At 45.8% G+C, this 11,066-nt stretch overlaps 1 protein-coding gene across 11 annotated transcripts in view; it reads left to right on the top strand.

Moving 5' to 3' along the window:
- Positions 1–11,066, top strand: part of LOC115121732 (phosphatidylinositol-binding clathrin assembly protein-like) — a 92,739-nt gene that overhangs the window by 44,711 nt on the left and 36,962 nt on the right. For 7 of the 11 annotated variants that reach the window (XM_065025268.1, XM_065025265.1, XM_065025259.1 and 4 more), the window contains exons 7-9: positions 3,017–3,123; positions 7,910–7,951; positions 8,676–8,696. In XM_065025268.1, coding sequence (XP_064881340.1) covers positions 3,017–3,123; positions 7,910–7,951; positions 8,676–8,696 — 170 coding nt within the window. The remainder of the gene's footprint in view (positions 1–3,016; positions 3,124–7,909; positions 7,952–8,675; positions 8,697–11,066) is intronic. The other 4 variants (XM_065025261.1, XM_065025266.1, XM_065025264.1 and 1 more) reach the window with 2 other exon arrangements.

Below are 11,066 nucleotides of genomic sequence, written 5' to 3'. Positions count from 1 at the left end.
CCCCGGGGCACCAGTTGGGGAACCCTAGTATACAGAACCCTCTTAGACACTGACGTGTTGGGGAACCCTCTTAGACACTGACATGTTGGGGAACCCTAGTATACAGAACCCTCTTAGATACCGACATGTTGGGGAACCCTAGTACACAGAACCCTCTTAGACACCGACATGTTGGGTAACCCTAGTATACAGCACCCTCTTAGACACCGACATGTTGGGGAACCCTAGTATACAGAACCCTCTTAGACACCGACATGTTGGGTAACCCTAGTATACGGAACCCTCTTAGACACTGACGTGTTGGGGAACCCTCTTAGACACTGACGTGTTGGGGAACCCTCTTAGACACTGACGTGTTGGGGAACCCTCTTAGACACTGACATGTTGGGGAACCCTCTTAGACACTGACGTGTTGGGGAACCCTCTTAGACACTGACGTGTTGGGGAACCCTCTTAGACACTGACGTGTTGGGGAACCCTCTTAGACACTGACGTGTTGGGGAACCCTCTTAGACACTGACGTGTTGGGGAACCCTCTTAGACACCGACGTGTTGGGGAACCCTCTTAGACACCGACATGTTGGGGAACCCTAGTATACAGAACCCTCTTAGACACCGACATGTTGGGGAACCCTCTTAGACACCGACATGTTGGGGAACCCTCTTAGACACCGACATGTTGTCAGTCCTCTGGTTAAAATACTGTCTGCTTTTGTTTTTGTGCATTTCTGGTTGTTTGACCCTTTAATTGTATGTAGTGTCATCTCTAGATTGGTAATGTTGTAGACTGAGCTGTCATCTCTAGATTGGTAATGTTGTAGACTGAGCTGTCATCTCTAGATTGGTACTGATGTAGACTGAGCTGTCATCTCTAGATTGGTACTGTTGTAGACTGAGCTGTCATCTCTAGATTGGTACTGGTGTAGACTGAGCTGTCATCTCTAGATTGGTACTGATGTAGACTGAGCTGTCAACACTAGATTGGTACTGATGTAGACTGTGAGCTGTCTACTCTATTGGTACTGATGATAATTGTATGCAGACTGAGCTGTCATCTCTAGATTGGTACTGATGTAGACTGAGCTGTCATCTCTAGATTGGTACTGATGTAGACTGAGCTGTCATCTCTAGATTGGTACTGATGTAGACTGAGCTGTCATCTCTAGATTGGTACTGATGTAGACTGAGCTGTCAACTCTAGATTGGTACTGATGTAGACTGTGAGCTGTCAACACTAGATTGGTACTGGTGTAGACTGAGCTGTCATCTCTAGATTGGTACTGGTGTAGACTGTGAGCTGTCATCTCTAGATTGGTACTGGTGTAGACTGTGAGCTGTCATCTCTAGATTGGTACTGATGTAGACTGAGCTGGCAACTCTAGATTGGTACTGATGTAGACTGAGCTGTCTACTCTATTGGTACTGATGTAGACTGTGAGCTGTCTACTCTATTGGTACTGATTACTGATGATAATTGTATGCAGACTGTGAGCTGTCATCTCTAGATTGGTACTGTTGTAGACTGAGCTGTCATCTCTAGATTGGTACTGTTGTAGACTGAGCTGTCATCTCTAGATTGGTACTGATGTAGACTGAGCTGTCATCTCTAGATTGGTACTGATGTAGACTGAGCTGTCATCTCTAGATTGGTACTGATGATAATTGTATGCAGACTGAGCTGTCATCTCTAGATTGGTACTGATGTAGACTGAGAGCTGTCTACTCTATTGGTACTGATGTAGACTGAGAGATGTCTACTCTATTGGTACTGGTGTAGACTGTGAGCTGTCTACTCTATTGGTACTGATGTAGACTGAGAGCTGTCTACTCTATTGGTACTGGTGTAGACTGTGAGCTGTCTACTCTATTGGTACTGATGTAGACTGTGAGCTGTCTACTCTATTGGTACTGATGTAGACTGTGAGCTGTCTACTCTATTGGTACTGATGTAGACTGAGCTGTCTACTCTATTGGTACTGATGTAGACTGTGAGCTGTCTACTCTAGATTGGTACTGATGTAGACTGTGAGCTGTCTACTCTATTGGTACTGATGTAGACTGAGCTGTCTACTCTAGATTGGTACTGATGTAGACTGTGAGCTGTCTACTCTATTGGTACTGGTGTAGACTGTGAGCTGTCTACTCTATTGGTACTGGTGTAGACTGTGAGCTGTCTACTCTATTGGTACTGGTGTAGACTGTGAGCTGTCTACTCTATTGGTACTGATGTAGACTGTGAGCTGTCTACTCTATTGGTACTGGTGTAGACTGTGAGCTGTCTACTCTATTGGTACTGGTGTAGACTGTGAGCTGTCTACTCTATTGGTACTGGTGTAGACTGTGAGCTGTCTACTCTATTGGTACTGATGTAGACTGAGCTGTCTACTCTATTGGTACTGGTGTAGACTGTGAGCTGTCTACTCTATTGGTACTGGTGTAGACTGTGAGCTGTCTACTCTATTGGTACTGATGTAGACTGAGAGCTGTCTACTCTATTGGTACTGATGTAGACTGAGAGCTGTCTACTCTATTGGTACTGGTGGCTGTTATCCTGATCACATTGTGTTTCTTCTTGCAATGAGATTTAAAGTTCTTGTGCCAATTTGATGTGATTTTAAATCTGCTATGTTAGACTCTCAGACAGGGAATATCAATGAACACTACAGGTTGTCTATCGGCTGATGTGAGCTCCTCTGTCTAACGTGGGTGTGGGTGTGGGTGTAATGCTGTGGCTCTGTCTTTACAGGTTGAGATGTATTCCTGAGTGTCTCCCTCTACTAATGGCTTTTTTGTACTTTCCTCTCTTCTATTCTCTGTCTCTGTCTCTCTCTCCTGTCCTCTGTCTCTCTCTCCTGTCCTGTCTCTTCTATTCTCTCTCTCTCTCCTGTCCTCTCTCTTTTATTCTCTGTCTCTCCTGTCCTCTGTCTCTCTCTCCTGTCCTCTCTCTTCCTCCTGTCCTCTCTCTTCTATTCTCTCTCTCTCTCCTGTCCTCTGTCTCTCTCTGTCTCTGTCTCAGAGAAGTATTTTGATCTGAAGAAGGGTCAGTGTAAAGAGGCGTTGGACATCTATAAGAAGTTCCTGTACAGGATGACCAAGCTGTCTGAGTTTCTCAAAGTAGCAGAGGTACACGCGCACACTGTACGCAAACTCACAGGCCAAATCCTGCATCCTCTCTCTCCGTCCTCTCTCCGTCCTCTCTCGCCTACTTTTCAATAAGGTCAAAGGTAATCGAGAGGATAGGCGGCGAGGACCGTGAACTAGGATGAAAATGCCCTTGTATGAAAGGAATGGCTGCGTTCGGGCGGATCACATCGGTGACCGTTGTTCAGTGTTGTTATGGTAATAAAAACCGTCAGACTACATGTTGAGGCCGTTGTTCAGTGTTGCGTTATGGTTATAAAAACCGCCAGACTACATGTTGAGGCCGTTGTTGTTGTTCAGTGTTGTTATGGTTATAAAAACCGCCAAACTACATGTTGAGGCCGTTGTTCGGTGTTGCGTTATGGTTATAAAAACCGTCAGACTACATGTTGAGGCCGTTGTTCAGTGTTGTTATGGTAATAAAAACCGCCAGACTACATGTTGAGGCCGTTGTTCGGTGTTGTTATGGTTATAAAAACCGTCAGACTACATGTTGAGGCCGTTGTTCGGTGTTGTTATGGTAATAAAAACCGTCAGACTACATGTTGAGGCCGTTGTTCAGTGTTGCGTTATGGTTATAAAAACCGCCAGACTACATGTTGAGGCCGTTGTTGTTGTTCAGTGTTGTTATGGTTATAAAAACCGCCAAACTACATGTTGAGGCCGTTGTTCGGTGTTGCGTTATGGTTATAAAAACCGTCAGACTACATGTTGAGGCCGTTGTTCAGTGTTGTTATGGTAATAAAAACCGCCAGACTACATGTTGAGGCCGTTGTTCGGTGTTGTTATGGTTATAAAAACCGTCAGACTACATGTTGAGGCCGTTGTTCGGTGTTGTTATGGTAATAAAAACCGTCAGACTACATGTTGAGGCCGTTGTTCAGTGTTGTTATGGTTATAAAAACCGCCAGACTACATGTTGAGGCCGTTGTTCGGTGTTGCGTTATGGTTATAAAAACCGTCAGACTACATGTTGAGGCCGTTGTTCGGTGTTGCGTTATGGTTATAAAAACCGTCAGACTACATGTTGAGGCCGTTGTTCAGTGTTGTTATGGTAATAAAAACCGTCAGACTACATGTTGAGTTGTCGGTGTTGTTATGGTAATAAAAACCGCCAGACTACATGTTGAGGCCGTTGTTCGGTGTTGTTATGGTTATAAAAACCGCCAGACTACATGTTGAGGCCGTTGTTCGGTGTTGTTATGGTTATAAAAACCGTCAGACTACATGTTGAGGCCGTTGTTCGGTGTTGTTATGGTAATAAAAACCGTCAGACTACATGTTGAGGCCGTTGTTCAGTGTTGTTATGGTTATAAAAACCGCCAGACTACATGTTGAGGCCGTTGTTCGGTGTTGCGTTATGGTTATAAAAACCGTCAGACTACATGTTGAGGCCGTTGTTCAGTGTTGTTATGGTAATAAAAACCGTCAGACTACATGTTGAGGCCGTTGTTCAGTGTTGTTATGGTAATAAAAACCGTCAGACTACATGTTGAGGCCGTTGTTCAGTGTTGCGTTATGGTTATAAAAACCGCCAGACTACATGTTGAGGCCGTTGTTGTTGTTCAGTGTTGTTATGGTTATAAAAACCGCCAAACTACATGTTGAGGCCGTTGTTCGGTGTTGCGTTATGGTTATAAAAACCGTCAGACTACATGTTGAGGCCGTTGTTCAGTGTTGTTATGGTAATAAAAACCGCCAGACTACATGTTGAGGCCGTTGTTCAGTGTTGTTATGGTAATAAAAACCGTCAGACTACATGTTGAGGCCGTTGTTCGGTGTTGCGTTATGGTTATAAAAACCGTCAGACTACATGTTGAGGCCGTTGTTCGGTGTTGCGTTATGGTTATAAAAACCGTCAGACTACATGTTGAGGCCGTTGTTCGGTGTTGCGTTATGGTTATAAAAACCGTCAGACTACATGTTGAGGCCGTTGTTCGGTGTTGCGTTATGGTTATAAAAACCGTCAGACTACATGTTGAGGCCGTTGTTCAGTGTTGTTATGGTAATAAAAACCGTCAGACTACATGTTGAGGCCGTTGTTCGGTGTTGTTATGGTAATAAAAACCGCCAGACTACATGTTGAGGCCGTTGTTCGGTGTTGTTATGGTTATAAAAACCGTCAGACTACATGTTGAGGCCGTTGTTCAGTGTTGTTATGGTTATAAAAACCGTCAGACTACATGTTGAGGCCGTTGTTCAGTGTTGTTATGGTTATGACTACATGTTGTTGCGTTATGGTTATAAAAACCGTCAGACTACATGTTGAGGCCGTTGTTCAGTGTTGTTATGGTAATAAAAACCGTCAGACTACATGTTGAGGCCGTTGTTCAGTGTTGTTATGGTAATAAAAACCGTCAGACTACATGTTGAGGCCGTTGTTCGGTGTTGTTATGGTAATAAAAACCGTCAGACTACATGTTGAGGCCGTTGTTGTTGTTCAGTGTTGTTATGGTTATAAAAACCGTCAGACTACATGTTGAGGCCGTTGTTCAGTGTTGTTATGGTAATAAAAACCGTCAGACTACATGTTGAGGCCGTTGTTCGGTGTTGCGTTATGGTTATAAAAACCGCCAGACTACATGTTGAGGCCGTTGTTCGGTGTTGTTATGGTAATAAAAACCGTCAGACTACATGTTGAGGCCGTTGTTCGGTGTTGCGTTATGGTTATAAAAAACGGCAGACTACATAAAGCGTGAGCTTTACAATAATCACGTGAATTAAGGTCATGCCGTTTTTTCCGATGAAGTCGCTGCGGTAGCATCTCACCAGCTGCATTGTGGGGGGGACTATTTGTCAACCAGTCATCTGGGTGTTTTGGTTGACCCATTCAAATGTGGCCAAAGACTGAAACAGGAACCGACTTTGCTGTGATTCTAAAGCTACAGGACATACAAATGAAAGTGATATTTGAGACCTCTAACCAATGAATTGTACACAAGTTATGCCTCCAGTTTCAAGTATGTCATACGGAGGTACAGAGCGTTTATTTCCACATTTATTCAGTAAAAAGTTTAAAAACGGAAAGCAGCCGTGTTGACCTGAGTCTCTTCGGCTGTCGCAGATGCCCCTCCCCAGACTTTGGTCTACGGTCTGCTTCGTTGGGCTTTACCTCTGGGACACCCCCAGTAGCAGCTCCTCCACTCCCACATCAGGCAAATTACGTTTACTGGGGTGGATCCCAAAATAAAGGTGCATTGGGATGATTAGGTTTTTAACTCTGACATTTTATAGATAAAACATAGTCTATCGTGTTTTTAAATGTGTGTTTCTCTCTGATGATACGACACACTTGACACACTTGTGGAGCACTTATTGCTTTCCCGGAGGACGGGGGAGAGAGAGGACGGACTTTTGCCCAATGAGAAAAGGCCACAGACGTGTGTACACACACACACACACACACACACACACACACACACACACACACACACACACACACACACACACAGAGAGTACGCCAACTCATGTACGCAGCTGAACACCTCCAAAAATGACCCTTAGATGGGGTGGAGGTTAGGTGCTCTCACTCCTTCTCTCTCTCCCCCACTCCCTCTCATCCCACTACCCATCTCTCACTACCCCTCTCTCTCCCATCTCTCACTACCCCTCTCTCTCCCATCTCTCACTACCCTCTCTCTCCCATCTCTCACTACCCCCTCTCTCCCATCTCTCACTACCCCCTCTCTCCCATCTCTCACCCCCTCTCTCCCATCTCTCACTACCCCTCTCTCTCCCATCTCTCACTACCCCCTCTCTCTCCCATCTCTCACTACCCCTCTCTCTCCCATCTCTCACTACCCCTCTCTCTCCCATCTCTCACTACCCCTCTCTCTCCCATCTCTCACTACCCCCTCTCTCCCATCTCTCACTACCCCTCTCTCCCATCTCTCACTACCCCTCTCTCTCCCATCTCTCACTACCCCTCTCTCTCCCATCTCTCACTACCCCCTCTCTCCCATCTCTCACTACCCCCTCTCTCCCATCTCTCACTACCCCCTCTCTCCCATCTCTCACTACCCCCTCTCTCCCATCTCTCACTACCCTCTCTCTCCCATCTCTCACTACCCCCTCTCTCCCATCTCTCACTACCCCCTCTCTCCCATCTCTCACTACCCCCCTCTCTCCCATCTCTCACTACCCCTCTCTCTCCCATCTCTCACTACCCCTCTCTCGACCCACAGTTTCAATGTTGTTTTGGAACTATTTTAAATGTGTGTTCAATTTGCTCACCATTCATTCACCACACTCTCACCGTGTCTCGTCTCCCATTGGTCAGTCACAAATGCATACTCAAGATCGTCCAATCATATTCATCGATCCGGTTGTGTCAGCATGTTTGATTGGAATCTTCATTTTGTTTCCATTGTTGTTTTCGATGTTTACAAACGCTGCGTCCCAATAATCTCTCCTTTCTCCTGAAGTGTGTACTTGTACACTTCTCTTCATGGTTTGAATGATTAGGATCCCCATTAAGTGACATCCATTTAAAAATGTGTGTTTGTTTGTATCAGTTACACATGTGGGTACATACACACAACATGGGTTTGAAAGGAAATGACTGGTATGTAGAAACACACTAGCATCCTCCAATCCAATGCTTTTACATTTGTGGAAAGTAGTGATCAAGTGCACACTTCAGGAGGAAGGAGATATTATTGGGACACACCGCCTTGGTCACTGCATGGAAGTAATGATTCCCTTGTTTTATTTTCCCCCTGTTTTCCGTTGGCCTGTTTTGTTTTCTGTTGTGTGTTTGTGACAACAGCAAGTTGGAATAGATCAGGGTGATATCCCCGATCTCTCACAGGTCAGTCTATATTTTCACCTCTTCTGGTTCCACACACACACATCTTCATCCATTCATTCATGTAACAGCTCTGTCTCTCTGTCTGTCTCTCTGTCTCTCTGTCTCTGTCTCTCTGTCTGTCTCTCTGTCTGTCTCTGTCTCTCTCTCTCTCTCTCTCTCTCTGTGTCTCTCTGTCTCTCTGTCTCTCTCTCTCTTTGTCTCTCTGTCTGTCTCTCTGTCTCTGTCTGTCTCTCTGTCTGTCTCTCTGTCTCTCTGTCTCTGTCTCTCTGTCTGTCTCTCTGTCTGTCTCTCTGTCTGTCTCTGTCTCTCTCTCTCTCTCTCTCTCTCTCTCTCTCTCTGTGTCTCTGTCTCTCTCTCTCTGTGTCTCTTGTCTCTCTCTCTCTGTGTCTCTTGTCTCTCTCTCTCTCTGTGTCTCTTGTCTCTCTCTCTCTCTGTGTCTCTTGTCTCTCTCTCTGTGTCTCTTGTCTCTCTCTCTCTGTGTCTCTGTCTCTCTCTCGGTGTCTCTGTCTCTCTCTCTCTCTGTCTCTCGTTACTCATTTTGTTGATCTCCCTCTTTTCTCTGTCCTCCTTTCTCTTTGCCTTCAACATGATGCGTTGTGCTTACCCTGTTGGTTCAGTCATTTGTTTCAAAGTGAGTTGTGACAGTGGAGGCCCAGAGCAGTGATGTGAAACACGTTGCAGACCACTGTAAAGTAAAACAAGCCCTCTACCATTCCCCCAACAGGCAGTTAAAGGATCATGCATTGTAGGTGGTGGGTTACTTACTGTAATGCTTTCCCCCAGCATCTCCCCTCCCTAGAAATACCAGCACTACTTCAGCTGAAGAGTGAAGTCAATGACCTTTGTCATGGTGACTGCTGTGAGGTTGTTGACTTTACCTTAGCTTGTGCTCTGGTTTGCATGAACCCCCCCACCCCATGCATGAACGCATGTCCAGACAGACCCAGAGTGGGTCAGGGGTCAGCTATATACATTGAAAGGTCCTCTCTTTCCTTTAATTAGACAGCCACAGAGCATTGATAAAGAATGTTTTTCACCCGTTTAGCGTATGAATTGAACCTATATTTGACCCCCTTGTTAATGACTGTAATGTTTGCATGCTATGCAGGGCTCTACAGTGCAACCTGAATATTTTGCTGTGCGACCTGGTATTAAGGATTCCGTCTTTTTTAAATCTCAAATATTTTTCATTCTAGTCCTACATTTCTTTATTTGCACCTATATTTTTCAAATTAGGCTCACACGCGGGCTCGTTGTAGAAATGCCTAGAGCCCTGCTATGCATTAAGACATCGTAGTTGTAACAATGACATCAAAACATTTTCCCTTTTCACTCTTTAAACTTTTAAAGAGAGACTTTTTGTTGTCAGGGGAAGACTAGCGGTTAAAATAACAACTATTCCCTTTACTTCTCTCTTTTGCTCTCCCTCTCTTTCTCTCCCCCTCTCTTTCTCTCCCCCTCTCTCTCCCCCTCTCTCTCCCCCTCTCTCCCCTCTCTCTCTCCCTCTCTCTCTCCCCCTCTCTCTCCCTCTCTCTCTCCCTCTCTCTCTCCCCTCTCTCTCTCTCCCCCTCTCTCTCCCCCTCTCTCTCTCCCTCGCCCTACTCCCACTCTCTCTCTCTCCCTCTCTCTCCCTCTTTTTCTCTCACTCTTTCTCTCGTTCTCCTATCTCCCTCTGTGTCAAGGTGGAATGTGGTTATTTAGTAGGAGGGAATAGAACAGTGTGTGTCCGAGCTAATATTTCCTCTGTCTAAACAGAGGCCCCTGGCTGTGCTCTAAATGATCTACACTTGGTCTACTTTGGACCAGATCACTATAGAGCTGCTACCTTCATGTCCCATAGTGGTCAACAGTAGTGCACTACATAGGGCTCTGGTGTAAAGTAGTACGCTACATAGGGCTCTGGTGTAAAGTAGTACACTACATAGGGATCTGGTGTAAAGTAGTGCACTACTACGTAGGGCTCTGGTGTAAAGTAGTGCACTACGTAGGGCTCTGGTGTAAAGTAGTGCACTACATAGGGATATGGTGTAAAGTAGTACACTACATAGGGCTCTGGTGTAAAGTAGTGCACTATATAGGGCTCTGGTGTAACGTAGTGCACTTACATAGGGCTCTGGTGTAAAGTAGTGCACTACGTAGGGCTCTGGTGTAACGTAGTGCACTTACATAGGGCTCTGGTGTAACGTAGTGCACTATATAGGGCTCTGGTGTAACGTAGTGCACTTACATAGGGCTCTGGTGAAAAGTAGTGCACTACATAGGGCTCTGGTGTAAAGTAGTGCACTACATAGGGCTCTGGTGTAAAGTAGTGCACTACATAGGGCTCTGGTGAAAAGTAGTGCACTACATAGGGCTCTGGTGAAAAGTAGTGCACTACATAGGGCTCTGGTGTAAAGTAGTGCACTACTGGTGTATGGATGTGGGCCCCCTCGACCCACTGCTGCCCCTCGTTGAAGTCTGATTTGTTATTTCTTCATGGTCCCCATCACAGGAGCCTATCCCTTATTTCAGACACAACCTCCAATTGAAGCGATCTCTTCCTTTTTCTCTTGGGATGCATCTGAAATGGCACCCTCATCTCTTTAATGCATTTGGGACGCACAGCCAAAGAACCAGCCTTGTCCAACTAGGCTATGACCCCTACCGGGTGTTTGTGTATATTTTGGCACGAACCAGACAGGACAAAATGTGAACTGTCCGCATGTTTCCCAACCACCTCCACTCATCCCCTCCTTTCCCTCCTGTTCTGTTTCCTCCCTCGCTTCCACTCTGTTCAGATGTTGATCTGTTTTCCTGGAACCTGTTGTTGTTAACCTACTTTATACAGAGTGCATGTAGCTGTGGGCTTTATCCCCAGTAGCACCCTATTCGCTATAGAGTACACTGCTTTTGAGCCCTGTGCACTATGAATGGAATAGGGAGCTATTGGGGACAAAGCCTTGGTTCTATTCTGAGAGGGATTTTCTGGGACTGAATGAGTGACAGAGCGGGTACAGCGAGAATGAGTTTTATTTTGGCAAGTCTCACCCCCTTTTCCCTGTCTCCTCCTCCCCCCGTCCTCCTTCTCCTCCCCTCGTCCTCCCCTCGTCCTCCCCTCGTCCTCCCCTCGTCCTCC

Source organism: Oncorhynchus nerka, linkage group LG12 (genome assembly GCF_034236695.1).
Source record: "Oncorhynchus nerka isolate Pitt River linkage group LG12, Oner_Uvic_2.0, whole genome shotgun sequence".
Classification (NCBI taxonomy): Eukaryota; Metazoa; Chordata; class Actinopteri; order Salmoniformes; family Salmonidae; genus Oncorhynchus; species Oncorhynchus nerka.
This window is presented reverse-complemented; position numbering and strand designations above follow the sequence as displayed.